General features: G+C 49.7%; 1 protein-coding gene across 5 annotated transcripts in view; it reads right to left on the bottom strand.

Moving 5' to 3' along the window:
- GSE1 (Gse1 coiled-coil protein) overlaps window positions 1-26,618 on the bottom strand; it is a 486,852-nt gene that overhangs the window by 165,066 nt on the left and 295,168 nt on the right. The window contains exon 1 of one of the 5 annotated variants that reach the window (XM_040329402.1): window positions 7,967-8,772. The exons of the other annotated variants lie outside the window; for them this stretch is intronic. Coding sequence (XP_040185336.1) covers window positions 7,967-8,003 — 37 coding nt within the window. The 5' untranslated portion in view covers window positions 8,004-8,772. Of the gene's footprint in view, window positions 1-7,966; window positions 8,773-26,618 lie in introns of those variants that run through there. 5 annotated transcript variants of the gene reach the window in all.

Raw genomic sequence — 26,618 nt, 5'->3', positions numbered from 1 at the left:
TAAAAATTTCGACGCGGGAACGGCGGCCATACTTAACATTACTATTCCAACTAGTGCCTAGCTCTAACTTTAGGCGGCCTATCTCTAACGTAAACGGCGTAAAAGTACTGCGTCGGCCGGGCGTACGTTCGTGAATCGGCGTGTCTACTCATTTACATATTCTACGCCGACCGCATTGGAAGCGCCACCTAGCGGCCATCCGAAATATTGCAATCTAAGATAGGACGGCGCAAGATACGCTTATGTTTAAGCGTATCTCAGTTTGAGCATACACTTAAACATACGTCGGCGTAGATTCTGAGTTGGGTCGGCTGAAAATGAAGCTTTGATTTATGTAAATGATGTGTTTAACCCTACGTGTGTCTCAGACGTACTCAACCATTGTGCGGTTCATTGGTTGATAATAAGTGTTGAAAAGCAACAGATGTTCAGAAGCGACCAACATGCACATCTTCCAAAAAGGTCCCTTAAGAAAAGGAGGGAGGATGAGGATACGTTGTTAGCAGCATGACTGAAGAACTGATGAAGATCTGCCGTCTGTTGGGTCTTTGGCCAATAAAGAGTCTTCTAGAGGGACACAACGAGGCAGACGCTTGCATCTATTAGCCTTGAGATGGTTCCAAAAAGGTCCCCCGGCCAAGATGACGTCCCTGGAAGGACATGCTGGTACTTCCAGCAATTCTACAGCTTCAGGTCCGTGGGTTGGCCTCTAATGATTGTAAATCGGGAACAGACTAGTGTCCTCGGCGATGCGCCCTCACAGAATTCCATTTTAGGTAGTAAGAGCCAGCAAGGGGAAATGCAGAATCTGCTATCTTCTAGTGAGAAAGATAAAGATGATTCATACTGGAAGATAAAGTCTGCTGAAGAAAAACCACAAGAGGTCCGCCCAACACCCAGGGTGAGAACCGTGAGATAGTCCTAACATCCTGTACTAAAACCATGAGACAAGCCCAACATTCAGGACCAGGACCGTAAGACCCAACACCCAGTACTACAACCATGAGACAGGCCCAACATTCAGGACCAGGACCGTTAGACCCAACACCCAGTACTACAACCATGAGACAGGCCCAACATTCAGGATCAGGACCCTAAGACCCAACACCCAGTACTACAACCATAAGAGAGGCCCAACATTCAAGACCAGGACCCTAAGACCCAACACCCAGTACTACGACCATAAGAGAGGCCCAACATTCAGGACCAGGACTCTAAGACCCAACACCCAGTACTACAACCATGAGACAGGCCCAACACCCAATACTACAACCATGAGACAGGCCCAACATTCAGGACCAGGACCCTAAGACCCAACACCCAGTACTACAATCATGAGACAGGCCCAAAATTCAGGACCAGGACCCTAAGACCCAACACCCAGTACTACAACCATGAGACAGGCTCAACATTCAGGACCAGGACTCTAAGACCCAACACCCAGTACTACAACCATGAGACAGGCCCAACATTCAGGACCAGGACCCTAAGACCCAACATCAAGTACTACAACCATGAGACAGGCTCGACACTCAGTATTACAACCATGAGACAGGCTCAACACCCAGTACTACAACCATGAGGCAGGCCCAACATTCAGGACCAGGACCCTAAGACCCAACACCCAGAACTACAACCATGAGACAGGCCCAGCATTCAGGACCAGGACCGTAAGACCCAACACCCAGTACTACAACCATGAGACAGGCCCAACATTCAGGACCAGGACCGTAAGATCCAACACCCAGTACTACAACCATGAGACAGGCCCAACATTCAGGACCAGGACCCTAAGACCCAACACCCAGTACTACAACCATGAGACAGGCCCAACATTCAGGACCAGGACCGTAAGACCCAACACCCAGTACTACAACCATGAGACAGGCTCGACAGGCTCGACACCCAGTACTACAACCATGAGACAGGCTCTCTATCCCGCAATGTATACAGTACAGCCATGCTCTCTATCCTTCAATGTATACAGTACAGCCACGCTCTCTATCCTCCAATGTATACAGTACAGCCATGCTCTCTATCCTGCAATGTATACAGTACAGCCATGCTCTCTATCCTCCAATGTATACAGTACAGCCACGCTCTCTATCCTCCAATGTATACAGTACAGCCATGCTCTGTATCCTCCAATGTATACAGTACAGCCATGCTCTCTATCCTCCAATGTATACAGTACAGCCATGCTCTCTATCCTGCAATGTATACAGTACAGCCATGCTCTGTATCCTCCAATGTATACAGGACAACCATGCTCTCTATCCTGCAATGTATACAGTACAGCCATGCTCTCTATCCCGCAATGTATACAGTACAGCCATGCTCTCTATCCTCCAATGTATACAGTACAGCCAGGCTCTCTATCCTCCAATGTATACAGTACAGCCATGCTCTCTATCCTCTAATGTATACAGTACAGCCATGCTCTCTATCCTCCAATGTATACAGTACAGCCACGCTCTCTATGCTGTAGTGTACACATTGCAGACGTGCTCGGATTAGTGCGCAATCATATATAGTTAAAATGTAGGCGAAAGTGCTGCAGACAGTTACAAGTCAATGACTTGGGGCCAGAGCAGGTGACACAACATAACAGATGCTACATAATTTACATTGTGATCTGCTGGAAGGTTGATGGGGGGGGGGGGATTCTCTTGGCTGGCAAACTGGATGTTGACACTCTTTAACCCCTTATTTTCCCCAATCATATAGTTCCATGCTTAATGGAGAGGCAAAACTGAGTACGCCCTTGCATCTTACATAATAATAGCAGAACTACACGGCACTTGATTACAACACGCCAGTTTCCTAATCAACCGCACATCCCACATACAAAGGATCTGGTAAGTAATGAACAGTTCTATTCTACAGAATGGAGGTGACATAAGGCGGTCCATCTGACGGCGATGAGATTCTAATATACTGGAGAAGTCTGGATATAGAGGCGGAATCCGTTCTGGGAATGGGGGAAAAAAACAAGATAATCAAGCATATCGGTCAATTATGGATCCCACGGGCATTTTAAAGCCGGCTGACACAGTGCCGAGAGGGCTTTAAAATTTTATGTATTTCCGCTGCCTGGACACTGGCTGACTTAAAGAAAACCCCTCACTTTAATGATCAAACTACATCTTGTCCAAGATTCTCTTCCAGAATAAAATACCAGCTGCGGAACAGAAAATTATATTTGTTAATGTTATTGATATATCAAACTAACAGGAGGACATTATTAAAATAATCCAGGTGTCGGTTCTCTGGCTGTCAGCCTTCATGGGACGTATCACTCCATAATAACTCTGCTGCTTTCTGGCTGTCAGGCTACACTGGAAGTTGTAGTCCCATATCTGCACATATAGGACTGGTTCGCTGGACCCACCAAGTTAGGGGTCCACCACCAGAACTATTGGTCTTAAGAGTCCTGCTGCCTGTCACTGTATGCAGTGCAGAGGGAACCTTCCTCTAAAACTTTGTCTACAGAGGAAAGGTCCTGCTGTGCTGCTTAAAGAGACAGGAGGTCGGACTTTAAATTTTGCTGGACCCACTAGGTTAGGGGTCCACCACCAGAACCTCTAATGGTCTTAGAGTCCTGCTGCCTGTCACTGTAAGCAGTGAAGAGGGAACCTTTCTCTAAAACTTTGCCTACAGAGGAAAGGTCCTGCTGTGCTGCTTAAAGAGACAGGAGGTCGGACTTTAAAGTTTGCTGGACCCACTAGGTTAGGGGTCAACCACCAAAACCTTTAATGGTCTTAAGAGACCTGCTGCCTGTCACTGTATGCAATGCAGAGGGATCCTTCCTCTAAAACTTTGGCTACAGGCAAAAGGCCCTGTTGTGCTGCTTAAAGAGACAGGAGGTCGGACTTTAAAGTTTGCTGGACCCACTAGGTTAGGGGTCCACCACCAGAACCTCTAATGGTCTTAAGAGTCCTGCTGCCTGTCACTGTAAGCAGTGCAGAGGGATCCTTCCTCTAAAACTTTGTCTACAGAGGAAAGGTCCTGCTGTGCTGCTTAAAGAGACAGGAGGTGGGACATTAAGGTTTGCTGGACCCACTAGGTTAGGGGTCAACCACCAGAACCTATAATGGTCTTAGAGTCCTGCTGCCTGTCACTGTAAGCAGTGCTGAGGGATCCTTCCTCTAAAACGTTGTCTACAGGGGAAATGTTCTGCTGTGCTGCTTAAAGAGACAGGAGGTGGGACATAAAGGTTTGCTGGACCCACCAGGCTAAGGGTCCACCACCAGAACCTCTAATGGTCTTAGAGTCCTGCTGCCTGTCACTGTAAGTGATGCAGAGGGATCCTTCCTTTAAAACTTTGCCTACAGGGGAAAGGCCCTGCTGTGCTGCTTAAAGAGACAGGAGGTGGGACTTTAAAGTTTGCTGGACCCACCAGGTTAGGGGTCCACCACCAGAACCTATATTGGTCTTAGAGACCTGCTGCCTGTCACTGTATGCAATGCAGAGGGATCCTTCCTCTAAAACTTTGCCTACAGAGGAAAGGTCCTGCTGTGCTGCTTAAAGAGACAGGAGGTCGGACATTAAGGTTTGCTGGACCCACCAGGCTAGGGGTCCACCACCAGAACCTCTAATGGTCTTAGAGTCCTGCTGCCTGTCACTGTAAGTGATGCAGAGGGATTCTTCCTCTAACTTTGCCTACAGAGGAAAGGTCCTGCGGTGTTGCTTAAAGAGACAGGCAGTGGGATTTTAAGGAGTATATCAGGCGATGCCCTGAAAGCCAGGTCTGCCGGAAGAAGGGAAAAAGGCTGTTGATTTAAGAAATAGGAAAGCCACCCATACAATATCTTCCCTAGGCTCACATTTTTTTTAATTAATTGGCCATGCTTCTAGTTTCTTCACCTCTATAAAATCAAGAGAACCTGTCAGAATAGAAAGTAACTGTTGCAAACTTGTTTTTGAAGGGGCCAGTTCCACGCCTGTCATCCCCACTTCACTATTTGATGAGTCACAGACCCACAACAGGTACAGTATATATGTATATCAGATGTCCCGACAACCAGACGGGCCAACCCTTGTTCCAGGTCAGTGCCTTGCAGGGAGACGGGACCAGGATTAGGGCACTGGGGCACAAACGTCAGCAGACCAAGAAATAATACATTTTAAAGTTCCACCAGAACAATACGGGTACACTCATGCATTCCTAAAATTCACTAATACATGGCATTTCAGAATACATCAAGGCACAAAGTTAGAAGCAAAGCCATCTTATTTTCAGGACTATTTCGAATGACAAAGCCCAATAAAAAGTGCCAACCGATATAAAGTCAGCAGGTATTTAACCCCCCCCCCCCCATAACTCATAGCGCCTATTGCCTTGCGAACTTGGCCACACTCTCTGGCAAGGAAAGGGTGAATTCCTGCAGTTCACCCCACTGTCTGCGTGCAACAGACATTTCCGGAAGAAGCGGCCCTTAAACATGAACAGTATGTTAAGGCCGCAAAACCGCCGAACACAAAACTGAAAATGTTATCTCGAAAGAAAAGAAATTCCCTTTAAACGGGCTGCAAAAGGAAGAAGTGCCAGTAAGTATCACGCCACGTTATCAGCACAGGCTGACCACCACTACCTCCGGCTCTAAACCACCATTGCACACGCTCAGCAGCGTTTCCCAATATTACAAAGACCGCCAAACCTATAAAAAAAAAAATAAAGTTCCTTCAAGTAAAAGAGCTACAAAAAGTATAAACGTTGAAACTCTGTCAGGTGACACTGCGACTACCCGCGCCCCCCGACCATGTTAGGCTGAAAAAGGCTCAGAAGTGACAGCTGGATGCGTTATCAGGGTCCCCAGCGAGGGCGTCCGCTGTGCGTAGGTGCAGCCATACTTGCCGCAACGCTTTCTACAAAATAACACATACAAATGATAATTGTGAAACAAAAACATCTGAACGTTCAAAGCTACAAAAATCAACCCGAATAGATAATAAAAAAACGACTGGAAATAATTTTCTTGCAGTGACCCCCTTCTCGACAAACCTTATTAGCCCGAGAGATTGCGTGGGCACATTCCCATCTGTTGTCACTATTTACCAGTCGCAATGAGGAAAAATCATACAATCGTACACAAATATCTGTTAATATTGAATCATTTCAGTGCAACAAAGATATAGAAAAAATTGTAAATATGCCCCCCCCCCCCATCTTTCATCCACCCCCTTGCTGTGATATCTTATTGTTTGCTTTAGTATTAAAATAGTTATTTATTTGTATTTCCGAGTCCTATAAATGTTTCTAGTTCCTGTCACAGCTTGCCTCTTCAACAGCGCCAGCGGAGCGGAGCTAAAGAGCTGACACTCTAATTCAGACTGCAGCCGGGGCGCACAGGGTTAACTTTCTGCGGCTGCCAGGCTGTTGGCAGAGTGTCTCACCCTTAGCCGTGCTCTCTGTACGGGTGAAATCATCTTCTGATTACCACTGTGAACCTGGAACGGAAATATCTAATCCACTGACAGCTCATATAAGTTTTTCACTCTGTCACAGCTGCTTTGAACGCTTCCCCTCCCTCCCATACAAGATCCATCTGAAGTCGCCCTGCAGCTACCCAACAGTCTCCATCTCCCCTTCCTCCTCTATGAGGGTCCTGGAAAAACCCACCAGCACCCCTCAAATGTCAAGATTCAGGAACCAACCCAGAAAGATGTTCAACATTAGCTATCAGCAGATGTGATTATACATTGTAACAACCTTCTGAGAAAAATAGATTCAGTTTTCTTGTTAGTGCAGGAACCATTAACAACCAATAAGCAGTTTCCATTATCTGCTCTGACTTCCTGACATCGACCAAAGGTTACATCTGGTTGGTCATGGTCATCTGGTTGGACATGATCTTGTTGGTTGGCCATGATCATCTGGTTGGACATGGTCTTGTTGGTTGACCATGGTCTTGTTGGTTGGCCATGATCATCTGGTTGGACATGGTCTTGTTGGTTGGCCATGGTCATCTGGTTGGACATGGTCTTGTTGGTTGGCCATGGTCTTGTTGGTTGGCCATGGTCATCTGATTGGACATGATCTTGTTGGATGGCCATGGTCACCTGGTTGGACATGGTCTTGTTGGTTGGCCATGATCTTGTTGGTTGGCCATGGTCATCTGGTTGGACATGGTCTTGTTGGTTGGCAATGGTCTTGTTGGCTGGCCATGGTCATCTGGTTGGACATGGTCTTGTTGGTTGGCCATGGTCATTTGGTTGGCCATGGTCTTGTTTGTTGGCCATGGTCTCGTTGGTTGGCTATGGTCATTTGGCTGGCCATGGTCCCATTGCTTGGCCAAGGTCTTGTTGTTGTTTTTTTACCCCATCTTGCTTTTTTGCTCTTAAAACATGAAGTTTATTTTAAAGGTTGTAATAGGATAAGACACAGTTAGTGAGGTACTACAAGACCCAGATTGGGTGGCCCAGGTCTGCCTTCGTCCCTCATTATCCGGCAACAAAACACATGCCAAAGGGGTGGCACTTCTAAGTGGTGGCTCTTGAGAGTCCTATATTAAAGGAAGGGGGTGGGGGGAGTATGATGGGGGAGGGGGGGGGCTGTGTATTAAAAAAAGCAACAATCAGACTTTCGTCGTACCAGTGCGTAATCCACTCAACCATGAAAACACTATTAAGCATTGGTTGCGGCCAGTAACACCACACCGTCCTGACACGCTCGCTCACCTCGCCTTAAGTGCCTCTGTCTTTTACTGCTAAATAAAACAAGGATTTGCACTTAGCAGCAGACAATGCATGGACACGCAACACCGGGAGGGAATTCACATCTCCGATGGCACGCTGTCAGTCACCCCGGCGATCATTGAGACGCCGGGGCATCCCTGACACTCAGACGAGGTCAAAAGGGTAGAAGGCGATGCCGGGCAAAGACCCGCGCCACTCTAATAATAAACCCAAAGCCGGTGATGACAAAAAAAATAAAAAATACGATGAAAGTAAGTCGCTTTCTTACCTGGCAAGTAGTAGAGCGGAGGCTTTAATCCAAACATGATCGCTTCCGAAGTTCAATTAAAGAAAGAAAGAACGCTGGCGGATTATAGTCCCATCGTCTTTTTTGGGGGGGGGGGGGGGGGTGAAACGAAACGTTAGCGGCAGGACTTGGGAAGGAGGGGGGAAACCGAAGGACTTTTCCTCTCTGGGTGATCCAGAGAGTAAAACAGCTCAGTCCTGTCTGCTTTGGCTCTTCCGTGTTTTCAGGCTCCCAGCCCAGTAATGCAAATAATGACAAAAAAAAAAAAAAAAGAAGAGAGGAAGAAAATCGCGGGGAGGGACGGAGGGAGTGTTCAAAGCTTTTAAGGCTCCTCTTTTAAGAATCAGAAGGTTTAGCAATCCCTCTGTGTAGCAGACAGCCAAAGCACCCCCTGGCTCTCCATTCAGCAATTTGAATGTCAAGGGCGAAGGTCAATGGATCGCTGTAATAGGGCATGCTACTTGGGATTAAGAGGGGAAATAGAAATTAAGGCTCGGGGGAGGAAAAGAGGTCCTGTTGCCAGGGAAAAATGGAAAAAAAAAGCATCAATCCCTTTTTCTTTTTTGGTTTCTTGGATCCAAGTAGAATTTAGAAAAAAATAAAATCTGGGATATCACATGGTGGTCCTAGGAGAAAGGGCAAAGCGGAGACTGTCCATGTTGGCGAATGGAGGTCCTCCTTCGCGGCAAGCTTTTTGGTGGTCGCTTATCTCTGGCAGTCCTGGCACAGAATGAGAGAGAGAGATATAGAGAGAGAGAGAGGAAAGACATGAGCTCCCCCCAGGCTACAATAATAGAGGGTTGGAATAAGAGCAGAGGAAGAGGGAGGAGGAGAGCGAATGCCCCCCTTCTCTCACCATCAATTTTCATGCAAGAATCATTATTGGCAACTCGCGATTCTGGCACGCTGACAAGACATGGGTCTGTTCAGAGAACGGAGGGGGGGGGGGGGCAGAGCAGGCTTCAGGTAGAGATATTCAGAAATAGATTTTTTTTTTTGTTGTTGCCCTTCTTTGCCACAGCTGATCCGCATTTATACCTTTTTATTTTTTTTACCGTCAGACGGTGACCGGTTCCCAAGGTAACTTCCCAGTGGCATTGACTTTTGCCCGTCTGGCTTGTAAAAGGTGTCTGATGGTTTTACGGACTGTGAGATGGCGCCCCAGACAAAGGCTGCCTTTTTACAGCTGCCTATAAAGCACTGGGAACGGTTTTATGTGGGGTGAGATGGGACGGAGATGGTGAAATGATGCTGGCGGGTCATTCAACAGAGGTGAGTATTATAGCGGGGAAAGGGGGGGCGGTGATGGTGCTTGGCACGCTTCTCCCAAAGGTCAGTAATGGAAATGAGCGAAAATTTGCCATTCAGCAAAATACATTGGGGTCAATGAGGGAGTGGGGTTTTAGGGAGGGGGGGCAGGGCTGCTGATATGGGGTACAGCCGGGGCTCCTGTATGGGGCCCAGGCTCCATCAGTTCAGCAGGGTGGTATGGGCAGTAGGGGGAAAAAGGATCGTGGACAGGAGGGGGTGATCGATGTGGCGGGAGAGGGGGACAATTAATGGAACTGATCCCTTGTGTGGCGCTCCCTGCAGTAGATGAAAGCTGGCAGGAGGGAGAGGAGAAGCCATTTTTCAGCTGCTGCAATGAGAACCACACCGGGGGATGGGTTCCAGTAATTGCCCCCCCCCCCACTGATCACCCCCTCCAGTCTATGATCCGATTTCCCCTACCCGGGTCCCCCTGTGTGCCCCTTTCATCTGCACTGCTGACTTCCCCTCCTCTTACTCCAACCGGCTTTCAGCTGCTGCAGGAGAGAACCAAAAGGGGATCAGTTACAGTAACTGCCACACTGATCACCCACCCCTTTTCCCCGCACTGCTGCCTCCCTCTCCTCTCATTCCCGCCGGCTGTCAGCTAATGCAGGAGGGAACTACAGGGCATTGGTTCCAGTAATTGCCCCCCTGCTTTACTGACCAACCCCTACTGTCCACGATCAGATACCCCCTTCTGCAAGTTCTTTCTGAAAACGGAACTTGCGCCCTAAGTTACGGCGGCATAGTGTATCTGAGATACGCTACGCCCGCCGATAGATACGATAATGTATCTGAATCCGGGCCATAGACTTTAACACTACCCCAGCAACAGAAAAAAAAAACACAACACATTTCAGGGGCCAATTTCCCATTCATCAGGGCTTAACAATTCTGACTGTGCTTGAACAGACACAAGTAAGCAGATACCAAATAGATCTTCACCGGCAGATTCAGAGCTCAGGACAGCACTGTATAGACAGACTGTCTCCGTTAATGACGTGAAGGTCAGTAGAAGGAACCCTAGAGAGCTCTGAGAAACCAGAGAGGCTGACACTCTCAGAAGTGTTCATTTCCCAGTGGAATTTGGAGGAAAAATTCTACTAAACAGGTCGGTGTTCAATGGTGCGAGCCGTAGGAGAGGTAAGTATTCACTCTCTTTTTTACAGGTATTGAAAGTCCAACGAGAGCGAAAGATCAAGGAGCTAAAAGTCCAGAATTTTTTTTAATACAGATATTATTTCATAAAAAGAAGACGCGTTTCGATGGGGCTCCCACTTCTTCAGGGCTCAAATACTGCATGTAGTTTAGGAGGAGGAGTCAGAAACAGCACAGCCACTAGAAATAAAGGATGGCGGACAGCGCCCAGGAACAATATAGCAGTAGCATGATTCCCAAGTGCTGGGTACCCTAGTTTGGGGGGTGTTTAGGGGTATCCTATTTGTGCTGAGAGCAATCTCACTGGAGCCACTGGTCTAGTGACCGACCTTCTTCAACCACAATTTTGTGACATAAAACAAGTCAAATCTATACTTTAATATACACAATGGTCCAGATTCACAGAGAGCAAGGCGCACATTACGCCGCCGTAGAGTAACCCCTGTACGCTACGCCAACGCAGCGCAGAGAGGCAAGCATTGCATTCAGCAGTGCAAGCCAGTGCTCCCAACGCTGCGCCAGCGTGGCGTGGGTTTCGAAGGCGTACGCCGGCGTAGGTGGAAGTGGGCGTGACCCATGCAAATGAGGCGTGACCCCATGCAAATGATGGGCTCAGCGCCAGACAGGTACGTATCACGAACTGCGCATGCGCATACCCCCCACGCGCCTGCTCACAACCACGCCTGCACAACTGCCTAAGCTACGCCGGATCACGGCGTACGCGGTGAACATAACGTACGCCCAGCCAGTCCAACGCACAATACGCCGGCTTGTGTTCCCTGGTGCAGACCTGAGCATGTCTGCTGCAGGGTATGGGGAATAACTTTACGCCGGACGTACAACTTACGCGCATCTCACGTATCATGCACCGGGCACACGCAGGTTCGTGAATCGCCGTATTTCCCTCATTTGCATGTTTAAATGGCTAATCAATGGGAGCGGCACGATCCGCCCAGCATAAATGTGCGAACATCCTACACCGGTGTAAGCAAGCTACGTCGGCGGGATGTAGCCTGTTTTTAGGCGCATATCTGTTCGTGGGTCTGGCGCACAGATACGACGGCGCACATTTGCACTTACTTCGACGTAACTTGTTTTACTTCGGCGTAAGTGCTTTGTGAATCTGGGCCAATATTGTCAAAAGTATTGGGACGGCTGCCTTTACACGCACATGAACTTTAATGACAGTCCCAGTCTTAGTCCGTAGGGTTCAATATTGAGTTGGCCGACCCTTTGCAGCTATAACCATAATCCCCCCTCCACCAAATGATTTGGACCAGTGCACAAAGCAAGGTCCATAAACAAATCATTTGGTGGAGGGGGGATTATGGTGTGAGGTTGTTTTTCAGGGGTTGGGCTTGGCCCCTTAGTTCCAGTGAAGGGAACTCTTAAGGCGTCTGTATACCAAGACATTTTGGACAATATTATGCTCCCAACTTTGTGGGAAGAGTTTGGGGACGGCCCCTTCCTGTTCCAACATGACTTCCCACCAGTGCACAAAGCAAGGTCCATAAAGACATGGATGAGCGAGTTTAGGGTGGAGGAACTTGACTGGCCTGCACAGAGTCCTGACCTCAACCCGATAGAAAACCTTTGGGATGAATTAGAGTGGAGACTGCGAGCCAGGCCTTCTCATCCAACATCAGTGCCTGACCTCACAAATGCACTTCTGGAAGAATGGTCAAACATTCCCATAGACACACTCCTAAACCTTGTGGACGGCCTTCCCAGAAGAGTTGAAGCTATTGCAGCTGCAAAGGGCGGGGCCAACTCAATACTGAACTCTACGGACTAAGACTGGGATGCCAATAAAGTTTATGGGCTAGATTCAGGTAGCCCGCCGTAAGTTTGTGCGGGTGTAGCGTATGTTATTTACGCTACGCCGCCGCAACTTAGACGGGCAAGTGCAGTATTCACAAAGCACTTGCTCCGTAAGTTGCGGCGGCGTAGCGTAAATCAGCCGGCGTAACCACGCCAAATTCAAATTGTCAAGAGGTGGGCGTGTTGTATGGAAATAAAACATGACCCCACGTAAATGACATTTCTCACGAACGACGCATGCGCCGGCGGTGAACGTATCCTAGTGCGCATGCTCCTAATCACGTCGCAAATAGTCAATGCTTTCGACGTGAACGTAATTTACGCAAAGCCCTACTGGCGAACGACTTACGGAAGCGACGTAAAATTTTCAGAATTCGAAGCGGGAACGACGTCCATACTTAACATTGCGTACGCCTCATAGAAGCAGGAGTAACGTTACGCCGGAAAAAGCCTTACGCAAACGACGTAAAAAAATTCGCCGGGCGCACGTACGTTTCTGAATCGGCGTATCTAGCTCATTTGCATAGTCTACGCTGAAATCTACGAAAGCGCCACCTAGCGGCCAGCGTAAATATGCACCCTAAGATACGACGGCGTAAGAGACTTACGCCGCTCGTATCTTAGCCTAATTTAAGCGTATCTGGTTTCCAGAATACGCTTAAATTTACGACGGCGTAGATTCAGAGTTACGACGGCGTATCTACTGATACGCCGGCGTAACTCTCTATGAATCTAGCCCCATGTGTGTGTAAAGGCAGGCGTCCCAATACTTTTGACAATATAGTGTATGTTCCGAATGATCTCCTTTACAGGTAACGGCTTCATTTCAGAGTCTAGTTCGGAGACAGGGCCACTTTAAAACCTGATCTGTTTTTTCCATGCAGATTACGTAAATAAACATTTAAAATAAAAGGAAAAAAAGTGAAATAATGGGCATCCTGACTCCACCGCCTTCAGGTCTGGCTGCCTCAGGCTCCGGCCGCAAATTAAGCTTCCCATTTCCTTTAAAGCAAAGCAGTTTATTCCGGAATAATGAATTCTTGTGCAGCGTGCCGGCTTCCAGAAAAGACATCAGCTCGATACCCGGGCAAAGAGGGCAAGGCGCCAATCTGCAGCCTCCATCCCTATTCACAGCACCAGATTCTACAGCTAGTCACTGGAAAGGTAGGGCAGTAGTGATTCATTGCTGCCTGTGAGAGATAACATGACCAGCTAGGGGTCAAGCCCTTGGGAATGACACTGCCCTGCTCCAGGCTGTCCGCCCACCAACATGCAGGAATGCTGAGGAAAAGAGATCGACCTTAACCCTAACCCAGCTAAGGGCTGTGATGTGGCTTTGTTTATAGATAAAGTCATGTTATGCAGAGACAAGGACATGACTCATTGCTGGCCTGTAAGAAATATCTTCATGAACCAGTTAGGGGGTCATGCTCTTGGGAATTACATTGCCCAGCAACAGCTGTCTGCCCACTAACATGCAGGAAGGTAAACACAGAGAGGAGAGGAGGACATCCATTGCTATACAGTGAGATCCTCCTCTTTATACAGCGGCGTCCTCCTCTCTATACAGCGACGTTCTCCTCTCTATACGGCGACGTCCTCCTCTCTATACAGCGACGTCTCCTCTCTATACAGCGACGTCCTCCTCTCTATACGGCGACGTCCTCCTCTCTATACAGCGACGTTCTCCTCTCTATACGGCGACGTCCTCCTCTCTATACAGCGACGTCTCCTCTCTATACGGCGACGTCCTCCTCTTTATACAGCGACGTCCTCCTCTTTATACGGCGACGTCCTCCTCTCTATACAGCGACGTCCTCCTCTCTATACGGCGACGTCCTCCTCTCTATACAGCGACGTTCTCCTCTCTATACGGCGACGTCCTCCTCTCTATACAGCGACGTCTCCTCTCTATACAGCGACGTCCTCCTCTCTATACGGCGACGTCCTCCTCTCTATACAGCGACGTCCTCCTCTCTATACAGCGACGTCTCCTCTCTATACAGCGACGTCCTCCTCTCTATACGGCGACGTCCTCCTCTTTATACAGCGACGTCCTCCTCTTTATACGGCGACGTCCTCCTCTCTATACAGCGACGTCCTCCTCTCTATACGGCGACGTCCTCCTCTCCATACAGCGACGTCCTCCTCTCTATACAGCGACGTCCTCCTCTCCATACAGCGACGTCCTCCTCTCTATACGGAGACGTCCTCCTTTCCATACAGCGACGTCCTCCTCTCCATACAGCGACGTCCTCCTCTCCATACAGCGACGTCCTCCTCTCCATACAGCGACGTCCTCCTCTCCATACAGCGACGTCCTCCTCTCTATACAGCGACGTCCTCCTCTCTACAGCGACGTCCTCCTCTCTATACAGCGACGTCCTCCTCTCTATACAGCGACGTCCTCCTCTCTATACAGAGACGTCCTCCTCTCTATACAGCGACGTCCTCCTCTCTATACAGCGACGTCCTCCTCTCTATACAGCGACGTCCTCCTCTCTATACGGCGACGTCCTCCTCTCTATACGGCGACGTCCTCCTCTCTATACAGCGACGTCCTCCTCTCTATACGGCGACGTCCTCCTCTCTATATGGAGATGTCCTCCTCTCTATACGGCGACGTCCTCCTCTCTATACGGCGACGTCCTCCTCTCTATACGGAGATGTCCTCCTCTCTATACAGCGACGTCCTCCTCTCTATATAGCGACATTCTCCTCTCTATCCAGTGATATCCTCCTCTCTATCCAGTGATATCCTCCTCTCTATACAGCGACGTCCTCCTCTCTATACGGCGACGTCCTCCTCTCTATACGGCGACGTCCTCCTCTCTATACAGCGACGTCCTCCTCTCTATACAGCGACGTCCTCCTCTCTATACAGCGACGTCCTCCTCTCTATCCAGCGACGTCCTCCTCTCTATACAGCGACGTCCTCCTCTCTATACAGCGACGTCCTCCTCTCTATCCAGCGACGTCCTCCTCTCTATACGGCGACGTCCTCCTCTCTATACAGCGACGTCCTCCTCTCTATACAGCGACGTCCTCTCTATACAGCGACGTCCTCCTCTCTATACGGCGACGTCCTCCTCTCTATACGGCGACGTCCTCCTCTCTATACGGCGACGTCCTCCTCTCTATACGGCGACGTCCTCCTCTCTATACGGCGACGTCCTCCTCTCTATACTGCGACGTCCTCCTCTCTATACAGCGACGTCCTCTCTATACGGCGACGTCCTCCTCTCTATACGGCGACGTCCTCCTCTCTATACGGCGACGTCCTCCTCTCTATACGGCGACGTCCTCCTCTCTATACGGCGACGTCCTCCTCTCTATACGGCGACGTCCTCCTCTCTATACGGCGACGTCCTCCTCTCTATACAGCGACGTCCTCCTCTCTATACAGCGACGTCCTCCTCTCTATACAGCGACGTCCTCTCTATACAGCGACGTCCTCCTCTCTATACAGCGACGTCCTCCTCTCTATACAGCGACGTCCTCCTCTCTATACAGCGACGTCCTCCTCTCTATACAGCGATACGGCGACGTCCTCCTCTCTATACAGCGACGTCCTCCTCTCTATACAGCGACGTCCTCCTCTCTATACAGCGACGTCCTCCTCTCTATACAGCGACGTCCTCCTCTCTATACAGCGACGTCCTCCTCTCTATACGTCAACGTCCTCCTCTCTATACAGCGACGTCCTCCTCTCTATACTGCGACGTCTTCATCTCTATACGGAGACGTCCTCCTCTCTATACTGCGACGTCTTCCTCTCTATACGGAGACGTCCTCCTCTCTATACAGCGACGTCCTCCTCTCTATACTGCGACGTCCTCCTCTCTATACGGAGACGTCCTCCTCTCTATACAGCGACGTCCTCCTCTCTATACTGCGTCGTCTTCCTCTCTATACGGAGACGTCCTCCTCTCTATACAGCGACGTCCTCCTCTTTATACAGCAATGTCCTCCTCTCTATACAGCGACGTCCTCCTCTCTATACGGCGACGTCCTCCTCTCTATACGGCGACGTCCTCCTCTATACGGCAACGTCCTCCTCTCTATACGGCGACGTCCTCCTCTCTATACGGCGATGTCCTCCTCTATACGGCGACGTCCTCCTCTCTATACGGCGACGTCCTCCTCTCTATACGGCGACGTCCTCCTCTCTATACGGCGACGTCCTCCTCTATACGGCGACGTCCTCCTCTCTATACGGCGACGTTCTCATCTTGTTCTTTGTATGGGGTTACTGGTCTTATCTCCGCCCCTTCCTGTAGGTTTCTGCAGACATGCCTGTAGTAGGTGGGATCATCTTGGCCCCTCCCACATCTCTTCCCAAGCTGTATACAGCACAGTGGTGATGTCACTGCTCCCTTTACAAGATAATATCGGGGTTTTCAAAGGCATCTGTTGAACACAAAATGGAATTACTGTGTATATTTTTTTGGCTATTGAGGAATATACTGTAATATAAAGACCTTTTTTGTGCCGGGAGTTCAGCTTTAAGAAGCACATGAGAAACACGAGAGAACGTGGAGATGCGCAGTGCGTGGGGCTGGCTGCAACAATTCAGATACTCGGCTTCTGAGTCAATATTGACTTCCATCCAAAACACCATTTTATTGCTAAAGCAGCACAGCGCTGCTGACATTTGGAGAGGACTTTGTGTGGATTTTGTCCAGCCCGGGTAAACAGTTCTGACAAGTCTGACCAAACACGTCTGCCCCCCAGAGGGCGAGAACTGAAGTACGCCCAGATCAGCCAGTGTCCCAAGGCTCAGTGGCCCAGATTCAGTAAGCAATTGCGCCTGCATAACCATAGTTACGCAGCGCAATTGCTGACTTGCGCCGGCGTAACGAGTTCTCCTGATTCAGAGATTCAAAATCGTTGCCCTGCGCCTCCGCAAATAGAGCGCAATTCTTTCTGAATCCGGGCCAGTATGTCTCTCCAAATCTGTGAGATCCTAGGGAGTAATGCGGGAAATACACCACAAAGGACCACTTAAAGGCCAACCTCAGTCACAAATCGAAATTTCATGTTTGCATGGACATCGATGAGTCACATAATTCACTGGATTCTTACATGTCTCAGAAACTCTAATGGTGAGATTTCCCGCTAGTAGTTTGTGTCTCTGCCCCTCCCACAATGGGGAGATTTCCGCCAGTAGTTGTGTCTCTGCCCCTCCCACAATGGTTGGATTTCCGCCAGTAGTTGTGTCTCTGCCCCTCCCACAATGGTGAGATTTCCCTGCAGTAGTTTGTGTCTCTGGCCCTCCCACAATGCTTAGATTTCCGCCAGTAGTTGTGTCTCTGCTTCTCCCACAATGGTGGGAGATTTCTTCAGTACTGTGTCTCTGCCCCTCCCACAATGGGGAGATTTCCTTCAGTAGTTGTGTCTCTGCCCCTCCCACAATGCTTAGATTTCCGCCAGTAGTTGTGTCTCTGCCCCTCCCACAATGGTGAGATTTCCGCCAGTAGTTGTGTCTCTGCCCCTCCCACAATGGTGAGATTTCTCTGCAGTAGTTTGTGTCTCTGCCCCTCCCACAATGGTGGGATATTTCTTCAGTACTGTGGCCCAGATTCTCAATGGGCTTACGACGGCGCAATGCCATGTACGCCGTCGTAAGTCCTAATCTGGGCCATCGTATCTATGCGACTGATTCTTAGAATCAGTTACGCATAGATATCCATTAGATACGACAGGCGTAAGGCTCTTACGCTGTCGGATCTTAAATGCATTTTTTTTTCGCCGCTAGGTGTCGCCTCCGTTGTTTTTCCAGTCGAGTATGCAAATAAGCTAGATACGCGAATTCCCGAACGTAAGCGCGGTCGACGCAGTGAAGTTACGACGTTTACGTAAGGTTTGCGCAGCGTAAGGTTGCCCCTGCTATATGAGGGGCAACCAATGTTAAGTATGGCCATCGTTCCCGCGTCAAAATGTAAAAATTTACGTTGTTTGCGTAAGTCGTCCGTGAATGGGGCTGGACGCCATTTACGTTCACGTCGAAACCAATGACGTCCTTGCGACGTCGTTTGGAGCAATGCACCCTGAGATATTTTCCAGACGGCGCATGCGCAGTACGTTCGGCGAGGGAACGCGCTTAATTTAAATGCTCCACGCCCCCTACCCGGCTAATTTAAATTAGGCGGGCTTGCGCCAGGTGATTTACGCTACGCCGCCGCAACTTTACAGGTAAGTTCTTTGTGAATCAAGCACTTGCCTGTAAAACTTGCGGCGGCGTAACGTAAATGACATACGTTATGCCGCGGCAGAGATGCCCCGAAATACGAGAATCTGGCCCTGTGTCTCTGCCTGTCAGAATATCTAAGTGATAACACAACATCCTGAACTAGTAAAACAAATGTAAATGTGCTGGAAGAAGCCTCTGGCTCTGATTCATAAAGCTGCATTCAAGGCGTCGCAAAGTGGTCACTGATTGGACATTAATGTGGGTCATCTCAGCATTCCCCAAGTAGGATTTAGCGCTTCCCAGGTTGCTGCGATGAGGTGAAGCCGGAGTCACTGCTGGGATTCGGACATAACCGAGCGAAAGCTGAGCAAAACATGGACTGAGAATGTCATCAGCCAGGTAGGAAATGTTTGGACGGATCCCCATTGTGGGTGACAAAGTCGCGCGTGTCATGGTTGCATCTACAGCATGCGATCAACAAGACATGGCTCAGCCTGGATGGCAACTGAACCCACCTGCAGGGGGCGAGGCTGAGCAACCCAAAGGCAGAGGTAAGTTATATCTCTGATGACATTTGTGTCACCTCAAAGCACAGCGAGCTTCCTGCGTCTATCCGAGAATACGACAACCCGACCGCTATCAACCTCTCACTTCCCACAGCCTGACAGCGCCGCCTCTTTGTGTCAGCACCCCTCCCCCTCCAAACTCTCCAACCCCCACCCTAGAGACTCCAAAAGACAAAGCCAATTAGACTACGAGAAATCACAAATGATGGGTGAGAAAAAAAAGAAGCCAAAGGGCTGTCACATCCTAATTAGCCAAAGACCACATGATTAATTCATGAGCTGGAGACAGTGTGCGAACAAGTGCGTGCGTGTGTGCGTGTGCGTGCGTACACTATTGGCCAGATTCAGGTAGGGCAGCGTAACTTTGTGCGGGCGAAGCGTATGGTATTTACGTTACGCCGCCGCAAGTTAGAGAGGCTGTATTTACAAAGCACTTGCGTCCTAAGTTACGGCGGCGCAGCGTAAATGTGCCGGCGTAAGCGCGCCTAATTCAAATGAGGAAGAGGTGGGCGTGTTTTAGGGAAATTAAGCATGACCCCGCGTAAATGACGTTATCAACGAACGGCGTATGCGCCGTCCGTGGACGTATCCCAGTGCGCATGCGTCGGGTAGAATGCCTAAGATACATCGAACACTGCCTACGACGTGAACGTAACTTACACACAGCCTTATTCGCGTACGACTTACGCAAACGACATAAAAAGATAGGCTTGTTCCGACGTCCATACCTTGCATGGGCTACGCCACCTAGGGAGCAGCTTTATCTTTACGCCGGCGGATCTCTTACGTAAATGGCGTAACTAATTGCGACGGGCGCACGTACGTTCGTGAATCGGCGTATCTTGCTCATTTGCAATATTCGACGCGGAAAACAACGGAAGCGCCACCTAGCAGCCAGCGTAAATATGCACCCTAAGACGGCGACGCCGCTCGTATCTTAGCCTAATTTAAGCGCATCTGGTTTCCAGAATACGCTTAAATTTACGACGGCGTAGATTCAGAGTTACCGCCGTAACTCTCTCTGAATCCGGCTATATATCACCAAAAGTATTGGGACGCTTGCTTTTACACGCACATAGGCCCAGATTCACAAAGCACTTACGGCGACGTATAACACGCTACGCCGACGTAAGTGCAAATGTGCGCCGGCGTATGTGTGCGGCAGACCCACGAACCAACATGCGCCTTACAACAGGCTACACCCCGCCGACGTAGCTTGCACACGCCGGCGTAAGGTGGGCGCACATATGGGCTGGGCGCATGGTGCTGCTCCCATTGATTAGCCATTCAAACATGCAAATGAGGGAAATACGTCGATTCACGAACGTGCGTGTGCCCAGCGCATTCTACGCGAGATGCGCGTAAGTTGTACGTCCGGCATAAAGTTATTCCCCATAAAGGAGGTGCAACCCGGCAACAGACATGCACAGGTCACCAGGGAACACAAGCCGGCGTATTGTGCGTTGGACGTGTGTCTGGCTGGGCGTACGTTATGTTCACGGCGTACGCGGAGCGGTCGGAGCAGAACGATCGAAGCGGAGCGGTCAGAACGAGCAAAGCGGAGCGGAACGATCGAAGCGGAGCGGTCGGAGCGGAACGATCGAAGCGGAGCGGTCGGAACGGAACGATCAAAGCTATATCGCCAGAGCGGTAGAAATGAGAAGCCGGGGTGCGATTGGTTATTGCGCAGAACGGGGGCCCTCCGTCAAGCTTGGGTTGTTTAGCGGCGGCGGTGACAGGAAAGGAACAGATTGGTGTTTCGCCCCCCTCCCCCCCTCCCGTGTCCTGGCCGGGACCGGGCTGTAATTACAGGTTTATTGGCTGTACGGCTGCCGCGTAATGACATGTTTGCAAATTAATTTTTACAGCGCCTGCCATTATCAGATACAGTAGAGGAGGCCTGACCATTAATTACCTCGGCTGTACGCGGGATCCCGGGGAATGAAGGAGGGCCGTAAAAGAATGCCAACAGGAAGCAGATGTGAGAGAAGAGCTTATCGGAAAATCGGGAGAGCGCGCTCAGCCGCAATCAACCCCCACCGAACGCCGCGGGGCCGCCGTTTGCGCTCACCCCCGGGGGGTATCTGTGGCAATCCATCTCCGCTTCGTGTCCCCGCACAACCCCGAGGAAATAACAGACGGCGTCCCTTATTCACTATAAAGAAGGTTATTACCCAAAATATATTAAAGCCGAATGCCAGGCGAAGATAAAGTACATACACGGGATTAGATTTCATTGCGTCTATGTCCATCCAGTTCTGAGATTTATACAGCTCTGCCACACAGCACATCCCCATCTATTAGGGACAGAGACCTGGCCCAGCACATTGGGTCACCTCTGGGCCGGCATCTCAGTCTAGGAAGTAGACTATGGGCTGGATTCACGTACATCCGCGTATCTTTGTGCGGGCGTAACGTATCCTATTTACGTTACGCCTCCGCAACTTAGACGGGCAAGTGCTGTATTCTCAAAGCACTTGCTCCGTAAGTTGCGGCGGCGTAGCGTAAATAGGCCGGCGTAAGCCTGCCTAATTCAAATGTGCAACGGGGGGCGTGTTTTATGTTAATGTTATGTGACCCGACGTGATTGACCTTGTTCACGAACGGCGCATGCGCCGTCCGTGGACATATGCCAGTGTGCATTGCTCAAAATACGCCGCAAGGACGTCATTGGTTTCGACGTGAACGTAAATTACGTCCAGCCCCATTCACGGACGACTTACGCAAACGACGTAAAATTTTCAAAACGACGGACATACTTAACATTGGTACGCCTCATGTACGCCTCATATAGCAGGGGTAACTTTACGCCGGGAAAAGCCTAGCGTAAACGGCGTATCTGTACTGCGTCGGCCAGGCGTACGTTCGTGAATTCGTGTATCTAGCTGATTTACATATTTCTAGGCGTAAATCAGCGTACACGCCCCTAGCGGCCAGCGTAAATATGCAGTTAAGATCCGACGGCGTAACAGACTTGCGACATCATTTGCCGCAATGCACGTCTGGAAAGTTTCCCGACGGAGCATGCGCTCTACGCTCGGCGCGGGAGCGCGCCTAATTTAAATGATTCCCGCCCCCGGCGGGAACATTTACATTGCGCGCGCTTATGCCCAGGAATTTTGCCGGCGCGCGCTCGCAATTTACGGAGCTCCTGCTCCGTGAATCGAGGGCAGCGCAAAATATTTGCGGGGGCGCAGGGCAAAATCGTTGCCCTGCGCCTCCGCAAATAGAGCGCAAATCTTTCTGAATCCGGGCCAATGATTGCAGCATGCATAAAATGTGCTCCCATGGCGAGCTGCGGCGCCCTCGCTTGGCGGGTTTTATACATTTCTGATCAGAACATTTTGCCAGCTGCCTCTCTGCCCATACCGCCAGCTGCCATTCCATCCCCCCCCCCTCCCCGAGTGATCGTCTTGCCCTTTAAGAGCTCTCCCACCTGTTGTAAGCGGCGGCACATTACCTCGCTCTCGCCATGGCGGGCTGGCATAGCCTATTGGCCCCTGCACTCCTCTCTTCCCGTAATGAAGGCATTAGCGCCCCCTCCCCCCCCTCTCTCCTTCGTCTCTCTAATGAATCAAGTAGCAATTTTCCATTTTTAATGAAAGCTCAGCGGCGAGGCGGAGACGAGCGGCCGTATCGCTTACCGGCACTTCACCAGACAGAGCGGGCCACGGAGAGCAAGGATCCTTATTATAATGTCGCTAATTGGCTGGAGCAGAGCTTTGTATGGGAGTCATTTCTACACACAGGCGGGAGACAACATGCAATGTGGAACAAAACAATATATATATATATTCTGTATAATGAACTCCGATTTTTCTTTTTATAAATAACAAACACGTTGTACTTACCTGCTCTGTGCACCTCTTCTCAGGTCCCCTGCCGGCGCTCTGCCCTCCCCCTCCTCTCGGTGGAACCTTTTAAGAAGCTGGTTTATACAAGGGGGAGGGGGACACCTGTGGGCGTGCTCCTGAGGTGTGCTGCCTGCATCCATAGACACAGACAGCACGGCTCGGCCCCGCCCCCTTCCTTACAGAATTTTGATTGACAGCAGCAGGAGCCAATAGCGCCTCTGTGAGCAGGAAGAGAGGAGAGAGACGCTATAGACGGGCAAAGCGCCAGAGCGAGAGAGGGCTCAGGTAAGTATAAAGAGGGGCGAGGGGGTGATACAGATACTGGACATTTTTTACCTTTATGCAGCGTGACCCTACATCAGGGAGGTCTCCAAACTACGGCCCGCGGGCCACATCCTGCACACTACAAGATTTGGAACCAGTATGAGGACTGTGATGTAAATGGAGACTATGGCCCAGATTCTCAAAGACTTACGACGGCGTATCTCCAGATACGCCGTCGTAAGTCCGAATGGCCGCCGTCGTATCTATGCGCCTGATTCATAGAATCAGTTACGCATAGATTTGGCCAAGATTCGAGCGGCCTAAGTCTCCTACGCCGTCGTATCTTGAGGTGCATATTTACGCTGGCCACTAGGTGGCGCTTCCATTGATTTCCGCATCGAATATGTAAATGAGTGAGATACGCCGATTCACGAACGTACGTACGCCTGTCGCAATCAGTTACGCCGTTTGCGTAAGACGTACGCCGGCGTAAAGATAAAGCAGGTCTCTAGGTGGCGCAGCCCATGCAAGGTATGGACGTCGGAACAAGCGTATCTTTTTACGTCGTTTACGTAAGTCGTACGTGAATGGGGCTGTGCGTAGGTTACTTTCACGTCACAGGCATTGAGCCGGCGTATCTTTGGGCGTAAATACGACGTGATACTGAGCATGCGCGCGCATGCGCCGTTCGTTCGGCCATGCATCCACATGGGGTCACGTTTAATTTAAATACAACACGCCCACGACCTGCCTACTTTGAATTACGCGCGCTTACGCCGGCCGGTTTACGCTACGCCGCTGTATCTTAGGACGCAAGTGCTTTGTGAATACAGCACTTGCCTCTTTAAGTAGCGGCGGCGTAGCGTAAATAAGATACGCTACGCCCGCACAACGTAAAACCGCCCTACGTGAATCTAGGCCTATGATGTAACAAGGCAGGACTCTGATGGGGACTGTAATCCAAAGGGGGGAATTGTAATAAAATTTGGAAATATCCGAATTAACGAAAACTCTAATATTTGAAAATCCGAAAATTCTAAAACCCTGAAAATTGGAAAATCTGAAATAATAACCAACTAATAATAACTTAACTGTTACTAAACTCGCAAATTAAAAACTTCGGAATTAGTAAAATCGAAAATTCGGCAATTCAAAAAATCTGAAAGTTCAAAAACCCGAAAAAGAAAAGAAAGAAAATCCGAAAATTCAAAATAATAACTAACTATTGAATTATAGGTATTGGAATTTCCCTCTCAAATTTGGCAGTTAGTGAACGTAACGAATACGAATTTATCCGAAGTTCCGAATTATCCAAAATAACGAATGCCGCATCTAACCGAATGGAACGTAACTACCGTTTTTATCGGCGTATACCGCGCACTTTTTTGCCCTGAAAATCAGGGCAAAATCTTGGGTGCACGATATACGCCGATACCCGCTTTTCCGCGCCGAGTTCTGAATACCGAGCGCAGTACACTCGTGTATAGTCGGGCAGTCTCGGCTTCTTCCGCGCTCACGTCCTGGACGTACAGGACGTGAGCGCGACAGTAGCCGAGCCTGCCCGAGTGTACTGCGCTCGGTATATGCCGGCGCAGTATTCAAACTCGGCGCGGGAAACCAGCGGGGAGGACGCCGGACCCGACGAAGAGGACACCCGAAGCCGCAGACAGACGCCGGACCCGACGATGGACGCCGCGCAAGACACCAAAACTGTAAGTACAAAAAAAAATTTTTCCACAGGAATGGGGGCAACTTTAGGGGTGCGCGCTATACCGCGATAAATACGGTAATTACATTTTATTGTTATTATTTATTCTTAATTTGTTCCGTTCCACCAGTTTGGGCGTGGCATTCGTTATTCCGGTAACTTCAGGTAAATTCGATACGTTCACTAACAGACAAATTTGAAAGGAAATTCCAATACCTATAATTGTCGGCTAAAAAATTGCCGGCTAAAAAAAAAATTGTGAAAAAAAACAAAACAGCGCCCCCCAGGTCCAAGTCATTTATTAAAAATATATTCTTCTTCTTCTCCGCTTCTTCCTCCATCTTCTCCCACATCTTCATCCTCCGGTCTTCTCCTTCACCCCCTGCTTCTTCTTCCGCTCTTCTTCTTTCTTCTTTTCTTTCACAATTTTTTTTTTTAAGCCGGAAATTCTTCTTTTTTTACATTCAGCGGGAAGCCCGCTGACAGCTGATGACTCATCGGTTGTTAAGGACGCGTCGGCCGGCCGGCACCCTCCTTAGCAACCAGCTATATACAGTGGAAAAAAAACGCAAATACGCAACATGCATAGGTGTGAATCGCGCCTAACAGAGAAGGCGGGTGGAGGACGGGTGTGCAGGTGCTGCCATTACCCCGGCCGCTCTCCGTAGACATGACATGAATAGACAGTAATAAGAACACGACAGGGGTCCAAACTCCCCCCCCCCCCCCCCATTTTATGTCTCTCTGGCAGCAAACAGCCCCTTGAAATAACTGTCGGCCTTTCCACATTTTTTAGCCTTTATCAACTTTTTTTTTTTCGTTCAGAAAATTTAAAAAAAAAAACGACTTCTGCTTCTCGTGATGTTTTGTGAGATAAGAAAAATGGGAACGGGGAGCAGCTGTGACACGCTGGAAGTGGCGGCTCCCTCCCGTATTCCAGGATTTGCTTAGATTGTGACCGCGCAGAGCTGCGGCCTGATAAGAGCCCCCTGGACAGAAGAGATAAGTAACCTCAGCCAAAGGAAACGCGGTTGCGAGCTCCTATCATCGGCCCCCCCTTGAGGAGCGGCGCTCGTCCCCCCATGGCCTGTCCTGGAGAGGGAGCAGGAAGAGTGACAAAGGAGCGCGATGAAACGCCGGGGCCACCGCCAACAAAGAACATGTCCTCTGTACGAGGAGATAAGAAAATGGTCCTCAGCCCGAGACAAGGACCCGGGGCCCGCTCAGCCGGCGCCACATGCTGATGGGGCAAATGTGGAGGCATCTAACGCCGCAACGCTTCGTCTCCGCAGTTAGTGGAAACCGCAGGCAGCTGGTTATCTGTCTGACATCCTGGGTGACCACAAACATCTCTGCAGAGGGAGATATCCTAGAGTCAACAGCGACTTCCCGCCGCAGCCGGCAATCGCTGGAGAAACAGCTGGCAGTGCCCAGAGTTATGGGGGGGGGGGGGGGGGGGGGCATGCGACCCTCCGTGATCTGCAGTTTGAGAAAATGTAGAGAAGATGCGATCAGCGGAAGGGTAGATGGCTACGTATAGAGTTACTTCCAAAGATAATGCCAACTAAAAGGCTGCTTTGTATTTTTTATTATGGAAGCACAGTGGCCTAGTGGTTAGCACTGTAAGCTCTTTGGACACATGGAGTTAGGTGCCTGTACAGTTTATAAAGTGTAAATTGTTGGAGCGATACAAATGTCTAGAATAAAAAAATAAAGTCACAATAACCCTCGTGGACATTTCATATCTTCAAATTAATTC

The sequence above is a fragment of the Rana temporaria genome, chromosome 11 (assembly GCF_905171775.1).
Source record: "Rana temporaria chromosome 11, aRanTem1.1, whole genome shotgun sequence".
NCBI lineage: Eukaryota > Metazoa > Chordata > Amphibia > Anura > Ranidae > Rana > Rana temporaria.
This window is presented reverse-complemented; position numbering and strand designations above follow the sequence as displayed.